The following is an 18,386-nucleotide window of genomic DNA, read 5'->3' as shown; positions in this document are numbered from 1 at the left end:
GGTGGCCAAATTTCATCTCAGCCTACTCGGTGAAAGGCTTCTTTTTAGGCTTCTTTCTACTGCCGCCTCGGCATGAGCAACAACTTCCGCATTGATTCACATGACCGACGCATTGTGCTGTTGGCGACAGGTCTGCGACACATGCCACGCACACGTCAGGAATTGTTGTTGCTCTGATCGGTCCATTATGTCACACGTTGCGATGACATAGTTTCCCACACGGAGAAGAGGAGAGCACGCGGCTTGTTGCTGCTGCAAAGCAAACTAGTTTGGCAATGAAATTAAATGCATCGTCTTGTCAGCTCGGTCCCTTTATGGTTGTAGCAGGCACGATATCCATTGTTGTCGCTGTCTTTTTGAAGCGACGCCGACCGACTTGGAACTCTATCCATCCATCCATTATCTGTACCGCTTATCCTCACAAGGGTCGCGGGGCGTGCTGGAGCCTATCCCAGCTGTCTTCGGGCAGTAGGCGGGGGACACCCTGAATTGGTTGCCAGCCAATCGCACTCACAATCACACCTAGGGGCAATTTTAGGGAGTCCAATCAACTTACCATGCATGTTTTTGGAATGTGGGAGGAAACCGGAGTACCCAGAGAAAACCCACGCAGGCACGGGGAGAACATGCAAACTCCACACAGGGAGGCCGGAGCCGGGATCGAACCCACGACCTCTGAACTGTGAGGCGGACGTGCCGCCCGACTTGGAACTCAACTGTTTCAAAACAACTTGTGTCCACGAGTATATTCAAGCTGCGCGCAGCACTGACTCAAGGATGATGCTGCCACATCAAGGTGGAGTTCATGCACTTCTTCTGGCGTCTTCTACTTCTGGAAATACACCGTAGCAAACCTGCTGTGTATAGTGGTTTGCTGTTCTGCTTTTATTTTGAAGGCCGCGAAGGAGGGGAAGTGTGTAAAATAAGTAACTTCTTGACTACAACTTCTGGCCGGCTGTTGGGACTCAAAATAATTACACAATACGACAAAACCAACCCCGGGGTTCGCAATGGAAGTAAGCACATGCAGTTGGGTAAGTAGTAAAGTACTAGAGGTGTATTTTGAAGCGTGTTTGAAGCGCGTCCACAGCGGGTTTGAATAGTAAATTAGCCAGCTAATGATCCTTAAAAAGCCTCTGCCGTTAGCATCTCTCCCGCGGCGGCGTCAATCACGGACACTTTTTTTTTTTTGGGCCGGAACGGGGCGGGGGTATGATAATTTTTATGAATAAGGGCGGGGGGGTCGCGGCCGGAAGGGTACCCAGGTCAAGGGTGGAGGGTCGTGGCCGGACCTCCAAAAAAGGGTCAGGTGCCCAGCTCTGGCTAACAAGTACTACTGTACATGGACATCAATGCCTTGTTAGGCTGTTATGTTGAAATTGAAACTTGCAGCAATCAGTGGGAGCCGGCTTGACAGCAGTCAGGCTGACTGGGCTGAAATATGCTTGGTATGCAAATGGGAGTGATGATTGAATTTGGTGTATGCTTTAATCTTTTCAATGCACACCGCTTTTAGTCGTGGCATGCAGTTTTTGGGGATGATTCTTGTTGACGTACCACACACTCTGATCTCGGGCTGCGAGTCATACTGCGCTCTTCTCCACCTTATGAGAGCTACCCGTTGCTAATGCCACATTACCATGTCTGAGAACAGGAACAAAAGATTTCCTTCCCAGGATCATGCATTGGACCTTATCTGATGACAACATTGGTAGCTAACGCAACGATGCAAAAGGGACACAAATGATTCACAGCCACCTGCTCAAAAAACATGTTTTGTTCCAGCCACCCAATCCAGAGAAGCAGTTCTCAATCACTGGCCCATTTTAAGAATCTCTGTAAATGCGACCGGAAAAATGACCAGAAGTCAATTACTCAATGTGGATCATTTTATTGGTAGTGTTTGGCTTTCGGAAATACAGGAAGAGTTGTTTGCAGACATGGAACATACGCTACAAACCCACAGGTCAGTGTTCTTCCCTACTCAGACTAAACTATGAACATAAAATGCACAAATTACAATATTTGAGATGTGGGTATTCCGTCAGACCGAGGGACTTGTTACTGACGGACGCCAGTTTTGCTGACGATTGACTAATGAGAACGATAGAACGCTTTTTAAAAATGACGGACTAATCACTGATGGAAGTGGATTCCGGAAGTGGCCATTAGAGTAATCGTCACGATTGGAATTCTGAGATCAACTGATAATTACAATTTGGTTCGTCACAAAAATGAGGGACTGACGAATGACAGATGGGTACCCAGAACCCTGACGGATGACGGACTGTTGCCAAACTCCGGTAACACCCTTTGCCACATACTGTACTTTGTTTTCATTGTTTCAATATACACGAGAAGGCCACTGTGCTCAATTTGATGAAATTGGAGCCACATAGTCACAGAATAGGACAAGACACCAAACACAAATCATTACAACAATAACCAGACATTTCAGTGAGACAAGCATGTATATATATTGCACATTTAGACATTTTGTGTACATATATTCTAATGGAGCAGCATTTTTTGTGGAACTTTCTAACAATCTTGAGCCATTTGTATCAGTATTGTAAATGTGATAGCTTCTTCATTGTAAATTTATACAATTGCCCACAGAGTCTGCTATATGGAGAAATATAAACAGAAAAGTGCATTGAAGTGCATTGCACTGTTTTGGTCTGCGTGAGCATTATGTGCTACTGCAAAGGACATGACCCTGAAAGTCAGTCTTATCATGAGTAACAGTCATGACATTCTAAAAACAGAAACAGGCGAAGAAGAAGTGTAGTAACAGTAAATGACTGCTAATGACAATGATCAAAGAAATGAACAACAGACAACTGTTTGGGGGCTGTGTGAATTCAGAAGCCCATATTACAAGTTGGTCAAATTGAAACAGTGGTGACGACGACATTAGAGAGGTTAAGTATTTAAGCAAGTACATAAAGAACAAGTAACAGCTACCATTGTTTATTCCTACTTATTGACATCTAAGATTGCTTTGCTCACAAAAAGTGCAAAAAAAAAAACAGTGAGTGTGAAAACAGAGCCATGTTTTGTCTCCTAATTTACATATACACATGAGCAGCATGGTTATTCACAAGTAGACATTAGGAAAGTCAGGGAAAAGTCTTGACCTAGCAGTTTTGTCAGAGTCACGTGACAGGTCATTGGCCGCGTAGTCTGTTGAACTTGTGTCAAAGCTTTTGTTGAGAGATTAACAAAGAACACACAATGCGGAGCGAGGCTCTGCCTGCCGGAGATTGTCTCAGTCCTGGTTGAGAACTCGGGGGGGGGGGGGGATCCACTGGTTCCAAACGGACTTGCCTTCCACTTGAAATACTGCTGAAATGCTGCTCCTCCAGCCAGAGAACTGACCGAAACCTCCTTGGAATTGGCTTCTTTACTACTCCAATCAGACAGATATATAGTAAAGGGAAGCGAGGGGGCAAGAGAGACACGTTTCTCCAATGACTCCAGTCCTCCACTCCTTGTTCCCGAGCGCACCATCCACCAACACAGTAAGTCCGCTACAATGACACTCGCTCCGCCGTCGGCTAGTTTATTCTGAGACGTCTTGGTATTGTCTGGTTGAGTGTTACACAATGCGGTCTCCCTGGTGCCTCAAAGGGTGATTGGGCCGGAAGGTGTGAGGTTGTTCAAGCTTAGGAAGTTAACAGATTGCTGCGTGATAACATTTCAGCCAGAGTTGAAAGAGCCTCAGAGAGAAACAGCTGATCACCTCTCACAATAGTGAAGGGTGAAGTCTTTGGAGAGCTGCTTCTCACCTAAGCCCCATGACTCCAGCTCAAATTTGTTACCCATCTCATCTGTGTCGTCCTCTGCATCTTCCTCTTCTTCCTCCTCATAGTGGCTGGGTTCCTCGATAGAAGTCTCCAGCCGGTAGCAGTAGGGTTGACCCTCGGTGTACTCGTAGATGGTGGGTAGACTGCTCTTCAGGCTACAGCGCCGGCGCAAAGCTACCAACAGCGGCTGAGGCATGGTGAAAATATCAACGTTGTTGCCAAGGTCTATCCAGGCCAGGCTGGAGAAGTTCTTGGGGTCTTTCAGCATCTCAGTCAAGTCCTTGAGTATAGTCAGGGTGAGACGGTTCCCGTTGAGAGCAAGGGTGTTGAGTTTGGGTATTGAGGCGAGAAGAGGAAGAAGCAGCTTCAGGTTTTCATCTTGGAGCTCTGTAAAGCTGATATCCACAGCCACCACACTGTCTCTGTTGTTCTGCAGGTAGAAAGCCACTTGACGGACATCTCGGGTGGACAGAGGAATGCCCGACAAGTCCACAGTGTCATTGGACAGTTTCTTCTGGAGTGTTGTCTTGAGGCTGTATAATGAAAGGAACGGGAAGAACACGGTCAAAATAGAGGCCTACTCCACTTTAAATAGCACAAACTAAATGAGGTGTAAGTTGGGCTACTGATCTGGAAACATGGGCCTGGCTTCATGCTGTTGTTCCCGTGTTGTGTAACAGAGGGAGTGAATGGATAGCCTTGAGGCCAAAGGCTGACTAAGACTGCAGCATGGCCACTGACTTAACAGAGGAGCCAAAACATCCGCGCCAGCCAAGAGCGCAGTGACCTTCATGACAGAGATGTAAAACGCAGCTAATGGAAGCTACAATACAAAATGTATGTGCACAAGTTCTGACGCCTTACCAGTCAATCGGCCAAAAGAACCAACATTGGTCTGCTGGTGCCCACACATGCGCAAAATTTGAGTGGCTATTTCATGTACATCATACTATTTCATACCACCTGTAGCCTCTCAGTGTGGTGAGCGAGTGCTATTTCTGAGCTGTTACTGGCGTGGCTTGTTGATTGATCTTTTGAATTATAGAATGGCAGGCAGCTTTATGACTCGCTCTACTGTTGTATTTGTCACTTCTGACGCTTTATAGTGATACATGGCCACAATGACAGAGCGTTATGCCGATGTGACTCACTCACGTTCAAAGAGAGCAAAGGCCAATGTCAAAAAATCATGAATGTCAGTTCAACAAGAGTTCATTATGTTTTTAATATAGACACCATTGTAGGCCATCCAATTATTACACTGCAAGATTTCACTTCCTTATCTCGACTGTCTGGCCTTTAAAGCAAAATCTTCACTACAGGCACTAAAATCATACTGTCCTTTGCCTGGTGCAGGGCTCCCTGCATATGTGAATTGGGTTTGATGACGCAGCTCCCTTCCCCCACCCTGCTACACTGTCTTTTGAGCTCAGCAAGCATGAAAAATGGATGTCATCCTGTTGAAAAGCCATTTTTATCCTCCTTTCAGCTGAATTTGCAGGTATACGTGTCACAAAGATAATATTGAGCACAGAGACATTTTTTAAAATCGTTTCACAGCAACACAATACGGTTTGTTTAAAATGATCAAAACTTGGTTAATCAAGTAACTATATATGATATAACGCAGCATCTGAAGTATAGGGAGTAATCACTCAATTGAATTGAAGTGAGATTAATAATGACAATTGCTATCAGGAAATTACTGATGCTCAGCAAACTGCCTGTTGATTTGAGTCGTTTATTTAACATCCATTACATAACCATGCTTTCAATTAAATTCATATTGCATAGTCAAGAGATCTCTTAGGTAAAATCAAAGTCTTATAACCGTGTGAGGATCAACAGTAGGTTGATAATTTAATGCAAGGCAACATTGGATTTGTTGATTATCAACGACATCACTTGTTATGCTAATTGTAATAAAAACACAGTCTGAGGTCAAATACATTTCATTCCGTTAAGTTGATTGAACTCAGGTCAGATTTAGAAAATGAATAAGCAACTGCTGTGGATATTAAAAATGCTAATACCATAAAACAGTTAATAAACTAACTTTCAAATCTAATGGCAAATCTCAAGACAAAAAGCAGTGTGAAACCGTTTCCATAAACACGAGATGGCAATCCAGTCTAAAGAGATCTTTTCGGACCAGAGCTGAGAATTCTATATCATAAATGTGTGTTGCGCTTCGAGTGGATCTGATTGATGGCCTTCGCTCCTCAGCTTGGTCCTCCACAGTAGAGTAACTCCATCCTCACAGTCAATACTAATATTATTATAACGTAAAGAGTCTTTTTTTTAAGCTTTCAAGCACTCTTAGGCATCTGTTACGATGCAGTTTTTCCTGTTTGGAATAAGGAATGGACAGCATTGAAAACAAAATAACCATTCAAAGAGGACATACCATACTGAGGGTAAGTCACATTGAATGAATTTGAAGATGGTGGCATAACATTGTTGAGTAAAAGATCCTACATTTGTACCCGAACATTAAATTACCATAACTAGAGCATGGCTCAACAGCCTGTGTGCTGATCACTTCTTCCATCAAACTCAATTGTCTAGAGAAAAATCTAAAATTAATAAGATCTAGACAAATAAATAACAATCCTGCCTGAGTAATACCGTGCAACTTTGTTCAAGATTCGCAAGATAACGCTTTCATTATAAGCAGTTATCTATACTTAGTTGGAAGCATAGAGCAACTTTTTCTTGGCAATTGTCTGATATTAAAATACAATGTAATACAACTTTATTTATATAGCGCATTTCACAACAGCTACAGCTGTAACAAAGCACTTTACATTACAGCAATAATTACAATTATCTCACTAAGCATACAACCGAATGGTTGACGAGACCTCCTGAAGTCTTATTATTGTTTTGAGGTGGCAAAGGACAGTAAGTTGCCACAACTTGGCATTTTGTTGCATTTGGACGAAGCAAGCTAGCAGTATTCAACTGCTTTCAAGCTACTATGGCAATTACGGATCGACGGTTAGTGATCAACTAGGGAAAAAAAAAAAAAAAAGATGACTTAAAACATGATATTATACTAATTGTAGAAAGCGTACTTTAAAAAAAAAAACTATTTTACAATGTAGCTGCTTTTGTGGTTCATCAGACTACAAACTAGTAGAGGTGAATCAATAGCGCCGCTGCTGGTTGCAGCCAGGTAGTGCACATTATTTTGCTGGCAAATAAACAACTATGTTTTAGACAATCAACAGAGTTCTCAATGATCGTTTAATTAACTAATGGGTTGTTATGCCCATCCTGAATTGCAACACATACTACATCTGACCCATAACTGCAACTAAGTATCCTATTTTCAAGAAAAAATGTGAAAAGGCTGTCCAAGACATGGTGTTGAGCTCAATAAACCAACAGTAAGCTCAACCGTGAACTTTGTGATCCTGCCAGAGCTCAGATCATCTTTGTTGATCGTCTGGCTCAAAATGTCTATTTCAGACACACACACAAAAAAAATATATATTCAGAAATAAATGTTATTTACAGTAGCTGGCAGTAGCTTTGTCATGAGTATAATACCTGAGCCACACTGTTAGATTAGGCCTCGTTGACACAAATAATTAGGTGACTCGAGCTAGTCTGTTGAGCTAGCTATGACCTTTCCTCCTGGTTCGGCATCTTCCTATCTATCTGCACTCTGGCACACATGTAATGTATCTAGTTGGAACCAGTCAAGACCGTGGAGTCAAACATGGTCAAATGGGCGAGGCAGTCGCCCACGGAGAGAGTGTAAATGATATGAAACCATGTTGGATGAATTGCCTTCTTCTGCATCTTATAGAAAAGGCTCCGCCGTGTCTCGATCTTCCTGGCATTCATTAAATAGTTTAACTGCAAATAAACAGTCTGCTGGCAGATAACTTAGTATAATGAAAAAGGACCGGGTGAGTAGTTCCCTCGGAATTTTTCAACGCATGCACAAAGAAAGCTTATTTTGTATTCATGATTTGCAAGAGAAGTGTTGCGCTCTTGGAGTAGTTTTTTTCCCTATCAGAGAATGTATTGCAGTGCCACTTCTGAAGAGAGCTCGAGAGTGCGCGACGGAGAGCAGGAGAAGCCAGTGGCAATGGACAAGCACTTAAATGGAAAGATGATTGACAGCTGTGGTTACCATGGCTTCCCCATCAGGTCCGCCTGTGGCCAGCTCTGTCCTAATTCAATGTCAGATACGGAGAGGGAACTGTGCACAGCTCGACATGGAGTGATGTCTGGACACAAGTGCTTACCATGCCTGGGATTTCCGTCTGGACATGCTCTGCCTCAGCCACTTTGAATGAGGGGTCAGGTGGTAGATCAGCTGTCTGCAAATTTTATCTGATGACTTTATGGTGTCTGAATCCTGTGGACCAAAGTAGAAGATATCTTATAAAAATATGTTGTTGCTTGTAATTGCTGTAATTTAGCCCATACGCCTAATTTTTCCAACACATCACAGCTCACTATTTAACTCACTATTAGACAGAGGTGGGCATTCCGACAGACTGACGGATGCCCGTTTTGCTGACAATTGAGATGACGGGATAATTTCAAAAAAAATGACAGACGGAAGTTGATTTTCATCTGTCAGAGTAACCATCACTAACCGCGTCCGTGACTGACAGACGCCCGTTTTTCTGACTTTTGGGGGAGCGGGGGACTGACGGACCGACGGACATTACTGATGCACTGACCAACTGACGATTACAATTCAGTACGGCTTGAAAAAAATGACGCTGATGGACAGAGGTGGATAATCCAGGTCCAGAAAGTAAAAACCCTGCCAGTTTGTCTTTAGCCAGAGGTGCTTACTTTCTGGACCTGGATTCCCCACCTCTGCTGATGGATGACGGACCAGCAAAGTTTTTTAAAATGCCCACCTGCTATTCGACTAGTCAAACTTTTTTTTTTTAATGGTAACTTTGCAGTTGCAACACAGACTGGACCATTCAGCCATGATATAATTAAAATCTAAACTAATGAGCTGGTAAAATTCACTACCTTGAAGCTGCAATTTAAACTAATGCACTCATGCCTCAATAGGGTTGGGCATTGTTTGAATTTGAACAATTCCAGTTCCGATTCTATGATTTGATTCCGGTTCCTAACAATTCTCGATTCTGATTCTTACCAAAAAAAGAGTTATTTTTGGACCAATCACATGAACTTCTCTGTTCTTTAATTTCATCAACTTTTTACTGTTTGTGAACTTTACCATGAATTACTCAAAGGGTTGTTTTTAACCAGTATATTTATTTTAATAAAATGTTTAGTATTATTATTTCGTATTATTTTTCACAATTTCACAATTTTTGAGAAGTTCACGACAAATTAATGCAGCTGTTACTGAAAGCATGCTACTGAACACCAGTTGATTGGCTAACTTCGTTTTGCTTTAGAAAGAAAATATATATGACAAACACAATGCTGCATTTTACGGGCAAGCAAGGAAAGTCTATCTAATCTAGTAAGCAGTCTATGTAACCATATGCTGCATGTGTATATGTCCAGTATGTATGTATATGCTACAGCTGTGTATACTATAAGCTAAATATTAGCTGGAGCCGCGTCGTGTCAGTTCTATGGCTAGGCGTCGGCCGAAGGCGACTGCTGCCACGGCGGTGTCGCAGTGGCCGCCGCAGCTGTGGAGATCCGTGGGAAGGGCACGCCCAGAGTTACTGCTGCGGCCCGGGCTTGCCGGCCGGCACGAAGCGAGCGGAGGAGCTGACCGAGAGGAGCACGGCAGCTCAAGTGGGGGCGAGCTTCCGTGTTATTGTGATTCAGTTTCGGCGGGAGGAGGCGCTTTTAGTACCAATTACAATATTGGTTTATATTTGCATTTGACATTTGACAAGGTTGACTCTGACATAAACTGTGATTGGTTTACTTTTGCATGGTTCTCAAGTACATTTTAGACAGCAAGTATTTTGTCACTCAAAGGTACGTTTCGACTCCCAGAAATACAGTATCTTTTATAATCCTTTTAAGCAGATAACAAACAAATATCATCGCTGTCCTGTAAAAAACACTTCTCCAATTTTGGAAACAAGAAAATGAAAAAAAAAATGGAGGTAAGTGTTTTTCACATGACAGCGACGATATGTAATTCTGCCCTTGTTATCACACAGAATTTCTACTTTCGTTGGAACCATTTACAGTATCTGTCGATCTGTCTATGTGTCTAAGTATGAACACATACTCAGGAGTTCACAATGTGAACTATCGTAAAGAAGCTCTTGACTACAACAGGATTTTGCATTGAGTGTATTGATTTGTAGCAGTCCTTCTCAAATAGTGGCACGACGGGGAACATGCTTTCTTTCCGTACTAAAATAAAGTTTAACTGCACATCCACTACAGCACGTGGCAGCGCACACATCGTCAGATTACGGGTGGGTTCGGGAATACACTCAGAGCATGCTCTGTGACACGTCGACAGTTCGGAAACTCAAGAGCGTTGTTGGAACGTGCCGGTCGCTTATTCAGAGTGCCACAAAATAGGAGTCAAGGAGTATGCTCTGGCTACCCGGACTGTGGACGCAAAATAGCCAGATAGCCAGGCAGGACGAAGAGAAACTCTAAAAGCAAGATGTGAGGGTTGTGGGATGATGGAGGATTTAAACAACCTCATTCATGATTCGTATACCATGAATACAACTCGTGTTGGTAAGTTATTCACTTTTTCTGTGGCAGTTTAGTGGCGTTACTGAAAGTGTCACTGTAGCTGTTTACAGTAGTCTCGCTAGTCATAGTAACAAAAACACAGCTGCATTCGTTAACTCATAGAAAGGTACTGCAGTCTACCTCTCAGAACACTCACTTTCAGAGTCGTGGTAAGTCAAATTTCCAAACACACACATGGAGTGCAGTGAACAAACCCTTCAGAGACACCATCGACAAATACTTAACAGGGATGAAAGAAAGTCGGAGGGAGACAGAGATAATGAGACAAACAATCAGTGGTTCACTTAGTCTGTCAAAAAATGTTTATATAGGGATTCATTATTTTTTTTATATTTCAGGCAAATTAGTTTAACACTTTCCTACAGACTAACAAACAACATTACGTTATTCATTGTTCTAAGTTTTTTTGTGTTTCATTAATGTTAATAAGAATACAATGATGGGCAAAGGTAACTTATAAACAGACTATTATTTATAGTCACGGTGGAGGGGCACGCAATGTTTTCTTCTTCCTATAACAGAAAAGAGAGAAGCAGTGCTTTATAGGGGATGGGGGAGGCTGACCTTCTTAGGATTCTGCATCTCTCGGGCCAAGCTCAGCAGTAGCTCGTGCGAAATTGGATCCACCAGATTGAGGAAGGCAGCGTTCTTGTATAGTATGTCATTGAGTGAGGTACCTTCCAGCCCCAGATCCTAAAAACAGAAAAACAATGAATGATACCACAGCCAAACAAGTGTGTAACACAACAAATAAGAATTTAGCGGTGTATTTGTCACCTTTCAATCAATAGCGCATACATTAAGGCAGTGATTCTCCACCAGTGTGCCGTGAGAGCTCTGGTGTGCCGCGGAAAATGATAAAATTTCACTTAATTGGTGAAAAAATTATTTATAAAAAATAATGTATCTTTGTTCCTCTATCCATAACAATGACTTATAGTTACATGGAGACCAACTAAATGATCTTCTATTAGATCATGGGAAGTATATTGTTGACATTTTGTTTGGTAGTGTGCTGTGAGATTGAGTATTAAGTTTATTAAGACTCCTCTAAAAACTTCAGCGATGTCATGATCCATCAGGGAGAGAAATTCACCAGGAATCTGTACCTTTAAGAGAGGGGAGGGTGACATGTTTCCAGGTTCAAAGGGATTAGACATGAAAGGATGAAAGAGTCACTTGATGCTTGCTGTTTAAGGTCAGTTCAGTGTGGAGAGTAAATGGGACACAATAGGCTTCCATTTCCTCATTTACCGCAGCTCCACAACTGGTGACCCCAACGTGATCAATTATGACAGAACACGACAACGACAACGGACCAGCGGTGCAAAGCAGACCGGCTGCTGTCACTTAACGGCCTTGGCGAGAGCAAACTGTCAGAATTGGAGGAAAGGATGCTGGCTGTGAAGGGTTCGTCCGATCCTGCCTTTTTAATCACAATTTCCTGCAGCAGCTTCCAGCACCACTGCGCACCGTGCTAGCCTCTGGCCCTCTTTCTTTCTCCAAGAACTACCGTGAGCTTGCCACGGAGGTTTTTTTCTTTGGCGACAGTGTATCCATGTCATACTCCCCAAACAGGACACCTGGGCCTCGCTACTAACCCCGGAGAACGCTACACACACCGCAGCTGCGTTGATGGCCCACCGCCAACCTCATGTAGGGATGTTTACTACCATGCCATGTTTGGGGCCACTGCAAACCCTGCAGTTTCAAGGGCCTAGATAACGCCAGTCTGCTGGTGGACTCCGATGCTCAAAGCAGCCTATTACCAGCTTAGCCAGAAGACACTACGGAGGGCGGACACAGCCCCAGGATGGAAGCTGCTTATGGCATGCCCATACAGTATGTACTTACGGCACTAGGTATGTGGACATCTGTTTTGGTGTAAGCATTTCAGCTGGGATGTTATGTTATAGCCTCCAGATCTATGTCACTGGTGGTAACCAGAGATCTGTATCAACTGTGTGGGGAAAAGGGCCCCAAGTATGAAGTGGACCTGTCCACAAAGATGGATGAAGCTTTTGACTCTGCAAAGGCTGCATTGGCCAATGCAGCTCTGCTAGTGCACCCATCTACCACCACTAAGCTAGTGGGGGCCAAGCCCATCTGGCCAGGCCTCAAGAAAGGACATGGGCCGGCTCCTGCATGGCGTGCCAGCACACCAAGGCATAACGCCGCACCAGGCTGCCGTGGCAGTGTTTCTAGTGGTGTTTCAACCATGTGAACGCCGACCTAGCAGGACCGCTAGCTCCCTCCTGCGGTTTCACTCACATCCTGACCATGGTAAACAGGACCACCAAGTGTCCAGATGTTGTTCCCGTTATCTACTACCTCCGCCAAGGTGGCCTGGGCGTTCATCACATCCTGCATTGCCCGCTTCGCAAGCTAGCTGACCTTACCTCTGACTGTGTAGGCCCACAGAGTTGCCAAATCTCTGGACGGCAGTCACTGAGGGGTGAAAATTCAATCTCGCCACAGGATACCACCCGCAAGGCAACGGACTGTGAGTGGTTTCATCGTTGTATGAAAGCCGCTCTGCGGGCCAGCCTCACAGTTAGCATCTGGCCCAAGCATCTCTCATAGGTCTTGCTGGGTCTCCGCTCTGCCCCGAAGGAGTCCCTTCTGGAGGCCGTTCTGGTGAACTGATTTACAGTCAGCTACTGCTTGCCTTCTGGTCTGCCGCTTATCAATGGGCTGTGTCCCCTGAGGTTGCTCGTGTTTTTGTCGCTGTTCATATCTCGCCATGGCCTCCCCCAGTCCTATGTGCCAGCGGACCTATCATCCGCCAAGTCTTCGTCATACGCCGCAATGGGTCTTTCAGGATGGAGGCAGGGGCTAAGCGCTTTGTGGTAGACACTGGAGGTAAACCAGACCGAATACAATGATAGACCAACTCAAGCCTGCAAATGTCGACATCGATATGCTGCTGCAGTTGGTCGTGCCACCACAGCTGGGGCGCCTGCCCTCAGAGGTCTCCAGTCCGGCCCCTCCTCCGGCTAAGCGCAGCCGTTTTGGCCACTTATGCTGCCCTCCCAACACTTTTTAACAGTTTTTCTTGGCATTGTTCATGATTATACTTTTACTATGGTAAATTGAATTCTCCTGGGGCTGTGTGGTGACCCTCAAGGGTGAGACAGTCACTTGGAAACTACCTTTAAGGGAGGTAAAGCACCCTTTCCTCCTATTATTTCAAAGGGATGAAAGGCATTAAAGAGATTCACTTGCTGCTTGCTGTGTAGTCAGTTTTGTGTGGAGAGTAAACGGGACACAGCTCACATTCTCCTCTCACTATTTACTCCATCTCTACTGCTACGTATTAAATTTTCACATACAAAATGATCTTAACTAATTATCAGTGGAATTCTTCATACAACATCCACTTGTACTGGATCTTATATTGTGCAGGTGTATGAAAACTATAATTGGAATGCAAGATTCAAAAGCACAATAAGAAAGGCAACTGTCAGTGAGCAATACAGGTGTGCAACTGCCCTCATCAGCAAGTCCAGCACTGAGGCCCTAATGAGGCAAACTACAATGACAAGCACTTGGTCAAGCGCATGCAACCTTAATAAGAAGTAAGCCTTGGAGACAGACATGCCTGCACACACATTTGTTTTTTCCACAGCAGGATAGGCATTGATTTCAATAGACAGTTTGAGTGGAAGGCTGGCCGCTCCACATTACTGGCTCTCCTTTTAACGGGAACAGTAGAAAGACAGACCTTGGTTAGTTTTGATTTGAAACCAACTTGAAAGTGATCTTTCTAGCATCTGCACAACAGTTTACACGGAATACAATATGCTGTCTTTTGGCTGTGGGTGACATTCAAATTAATAACATGTCAACAATCAGATTCCAGCCTGCACTGTATTTGGAGAAAGACCTGATATTATAACTATGACATCAATAAAGGGCCATTCATCGCCACTGTTTTACAACACCAACTGACCAAAACTCAAAATAATTAATATTCTTAAACCAGGACAGAAAAGAAAATATCTAATTTTGCTTAATCAAGTAAGGCTGATTTATAAAAGTAGGGCAGATTTATCAATTTATATATTTATAGACGCGTCTATAAATAAATCTTTTATAAATCTTTTATAAATCTAAAAATGGGTGCAACTTCATTTTGGTGCCGGGGCAAGTCTATTTTAGCGGATTTGGGACCAAGTTCACCACTGACGCACCTGACAATTTGGTCATATAAATTTGACTGCGCTTTTTCATACCGGGGCAAGTGTGTTTCTGAATTTGGTAGTGCTGCTAGGTGTTCCAAGGGCGTTTGCTTATGCAATCCCTCGGTTCAGCCGAGTTTGGTGAGAAACAGTCGACTAAATCTCAGACTTCCTAAAAGCTGGTCTAAATGGTATTGCAGGTGCTACTAGGCGATTTTGGTGTGTTTGATTGAGGCGCATGCAGACAGATTTGGCGCTCCGTGGACATGTTTGATGGATGTCATTCATAAGTATGACAACAGCGTGGGACAATTCCTCTGAATCATTGTAGAAATCACCATATTATAATCATTAAATCTGAAAAATATTTTAATAGCACCCCTGCCCCGACCGAACAGCACAACTATTTGGGGGGGGTCACACAAAGACGAGGGTGCAAAGGGGATCTCCAATTGTCCATGTCACATGTGCGGCTGACTACATCATCCCCAAGGGGAGATCTTGCAGTTTACTTGTATAAACATATTTCGTGCGTGACAATCTCATGCACCGACTGCACCGAGTCAACTTCTCCTTCAACAATGTCAGGCCTTCAAGCACTGCACGCACTTAGACGGCCCTGATTTGAATGCAGATGAGGCTATCTGCTATGATTGGCTGGGATTCAGCTTCATTCCATTCCACAATGGCACAACACCCCATTACGCCCAATTCTACCTGTGCAAAGTCGGGGGAAAATACCATCCATCCATCCATCCATCCATCCATTTTCCAAACCGCTTATCCTCACAAGGGCAGGCTGCAGCCTATCACAGCTGTCTGGGCGGTAGACGGGGTACATCATGAACTGGTCGCCAGCCAATCGCAGGGCACACATCGACAAAAGACTCTGCCCATGCGCACAGTCTGCACTTTGCACTAGACTTGTGTCGAACACGAAAGTAGGGCCCCTAGTGTCTACAATATATAATATACTCTGAGCAGTACCCAGTCTTCATGGTAAATCAATGAGTCAGCTACCCACCCACATTACCAAATACAATTTGGTACAACATTTCAGATGCTAAATCTGCCAAAAAGCTATTTGTGTTTTATTAGGAAAGTACTAATTGTTTCCTTTCCATTGACATACAGTATATTGTACTGCACAATATACAGTGTCTTGTAGATTCTTAATGATGCCACATAGATGTTCTGAAACCCTACATAATATAAACACATGTCTAAAAATAAACACATTTTGAAATACTGCAGTCGAAGCCAGCACTGTCTAGAAAGTAGCAGTGGAAGAGATGAGACACTTCTGATCACAGCACCGTTGATGAATGTCAGATGAATGCAGTTAAATTTCGAAGGAAGACTCAAAAAATGTTACAAGCATCGCGTAATTTCATAAAACTCACTGGTTGCCATCAAGGACTGGATTCGATCTGAAGTTTAATGGGAGCAATCTTATAGCCATTTAGAATATATCTCAGATTAATTATATGGCGGGAATCCCGGTTGACTGCAAGCCAAATAGGCCAGCCAAAGAGGAAAAAAGTGTTATATAACTGCTGGCTGCAACGATAGCGTCTTTTCTAAACTAATCTCTTTGGGATTTATTTTTGTAGACAGCGCAAGTGCGCTCGGGCGTAAAAACTGACATCTTGATTTTCGTGCAGGTGCAAGCCTCGTTTAACGTGTTTGGGAATTTGGCAGTCTGCGCTGAGCCATGCTACTAGCCGTTCAGATGGACCAAAGGTGTTTTATTGTTATCTGAAAGTAGACTAAAATTTAGACCAGATTGAAGCAGCTCTAAATTGTGGCGCCGGTGGTGTAACGTGATTCTGGTGAATTTGCTCGAGGTGCAGGCAGACAGATTCTGAGCTCTGGGCACATGTGTGGTGGATATCATTGTTTCTCATTCATACTGATGACAAAGGCATGCATCATACCTTCTCAATCGTTCTAATTTTTGTTATTTATTATGGTCCTCGGTTTACGCGGCACTTGACCTACACTGTTTTGACTTTACGAGGCCTAAGTCTCGTCGTCCATTTGTGTCTCTAGCCCCAAAGTGTGTGTGAAAAAAACAAAGCAGGATCTAAGCGATGCTGGTCCAAGAGAAAAGCCTTTATGATGTAAACGAAGCATCAAAAGATCGGAGAAAGGAGAGACGCTGACGAACATGGGATATTTATTGAGATTTAGGGAGTTTATAAAGTGAAAGAAAGTGGCAAAATGGCCGCCTCCTGAGAAGGATAAAAAAGGGTGGGTTTTGCTGCTTAATTCATATTAGACATTCGCAATATTAATTAGAATACCGTGTTTAGACTAGCAGGGCTGCATAGAACATTTAACTGTAAAGATTTTTTTTTCTTGACTTCCCTTTTAATATATATATATATCATATGACAAGCTTCAGAATTGCAGTCAAATAGAATCCATATGTCCCTTGTGATGTCTCTAATGGTGCCTGGCTCGAATCAATTAAGGAGGTTTTGCTACCTCCAGTGTCAAGACTTCAGCATAATTAACACAGGATTGCCTGGCAGCTAAAAGACAAAAAGGAGAATGCGGACGCAAGCAGATGAGCTTACAATGAGCTGGTTTGCTTCTACAAAATGTGCAGCATAATCCTTTATTAGTCTGGCCTCATTTTGCATAAATGTAATCATACTACTACTGCATTTTTACACAGTTTTCGAGTAACATTATGGGATGTTGGGGTCAGACGTATCTTGTTCCACGACATGATTATTTTTATGACATCACCACAAACATGTTAAAAACCTTTTTTGAAGAGCAAAATTGAAAGCAAAAAATATAAATGGAGAGGAAAAAAACATCATTGAATTTCCCTTAAGAATCTGGAAACCACCATTTTCATGCACCATCACAATTGCATCACCTGATGCTAGTGAAGCTTTTTTGTGTTAATGCTTGCCAAAGCAAACATACAGTACGGTATATGTTCTTTGATGGACATGCACAAAGCATATTACGTTTGGTGGAAAATTGGATCAGTCACCAACAATTACAATGATTTCACATCACTACATCAATGCCGACAGCCGTACAAAAGGGCAGAGACGGCTCCATATTTCCTTATCAGTGACCTTTTCAAAGAGTGCAGGCCATTACGGAGCACACATAGTGCTCTAATGTCAAAAAAGCCCACCAAGAGTGGAACTCAATGTGTAAGAAACTAGGACACAACAAGAGAGGACAGGGTAGGGATGATGGTGTGGGAAAACCCTGTCCTCATTGGAAGATAACTGTCTGCCCAAAGGCCATGATACATTTATTCATTTGGAGGGCAGGTTTACCTTATTAAAATCAACACTGCACATTTGACCATGAGTGAACGTGACCGCTGTGGTGAGTCAGTCACATGCTGTGTCTGCAACTTTGGCCGTGTGTCTACACCACTCTTCTCAGTGACCTACTTTCGATAACAATAAACACATCCGGAGATGGCTGTGTGTGTGCACAATGCATCATCAGATGATGATTGATGTTGGATGGGGAAGATGGTTTCATATAGCAGGGTTTCATAATTTTCACCTCAAATTAGAAATGTGGTTCCTTACAGAATTACAGAAAACTCCAAAAAACACAAAAATATGACATGCATTTCCATGACACCAACATACATACATCCTTGTTGTACAGCACTTGTCCTGTGTAAGCTAGAAAAACAATTCACACTCACATT

At 43.3% G+C, this 18,386-nt stretch overlaps 1 protein-coding gene across 1 annotated transcript in view; it reads right to left on the bottom strand.

Moving 5' to 3' along the window:
* Window positions 1-1,875: 1,875 nt before the first annotated feature.
* The window catches only part of lrrc75ba (leucine rich repeat containing 75Ba), a 17,513-nt gene continuing 1,002 nt past the window's right edge, over window positions 1,876-18,386 (bottom strand). Inside the window, exons 2-4 of the mRNA XM_086031406.1 lie at window positions 11,070-11,198; window positions 8,072-8,184; window positions 1,876-4,342 (exon numbers count right to left, since the gene is read on the bottom strand). Of these exons, the coding sequence (XP_085887532.1) occupies window positions 3,742-4,342; window positions 8,072-8,184; window positions 11,070-11,198 (843 nt within the window). The 3' untranslated portion in view covers window positions 1,876-3,741. The remainder of the gene's footprint in view (window positions 4,343-8,071; window positions 8,185-11,069; window positions 11,199-18,386) is intronic.

The sequence above is a fragment of the Filicampus tigris genome, chromosome 5 (genome assembly GCF_054856515.1).
Source record: "Filicampus tigris isolate MCC_2025a chromosome 5, RoL_Ftig_1.0, whole genome shotgun sequence".
Classification (NCBI taxonomy): domain Eukaryota; kingdom Metazoa; phylum Chordata; class Actinopteri; order Syngnathiformes; family Syngnathidae; genus Filicampus; species Filicampus tigris.
This window is presented reverse-complemented; position numbering and strand designations above follow the sequence as displayed.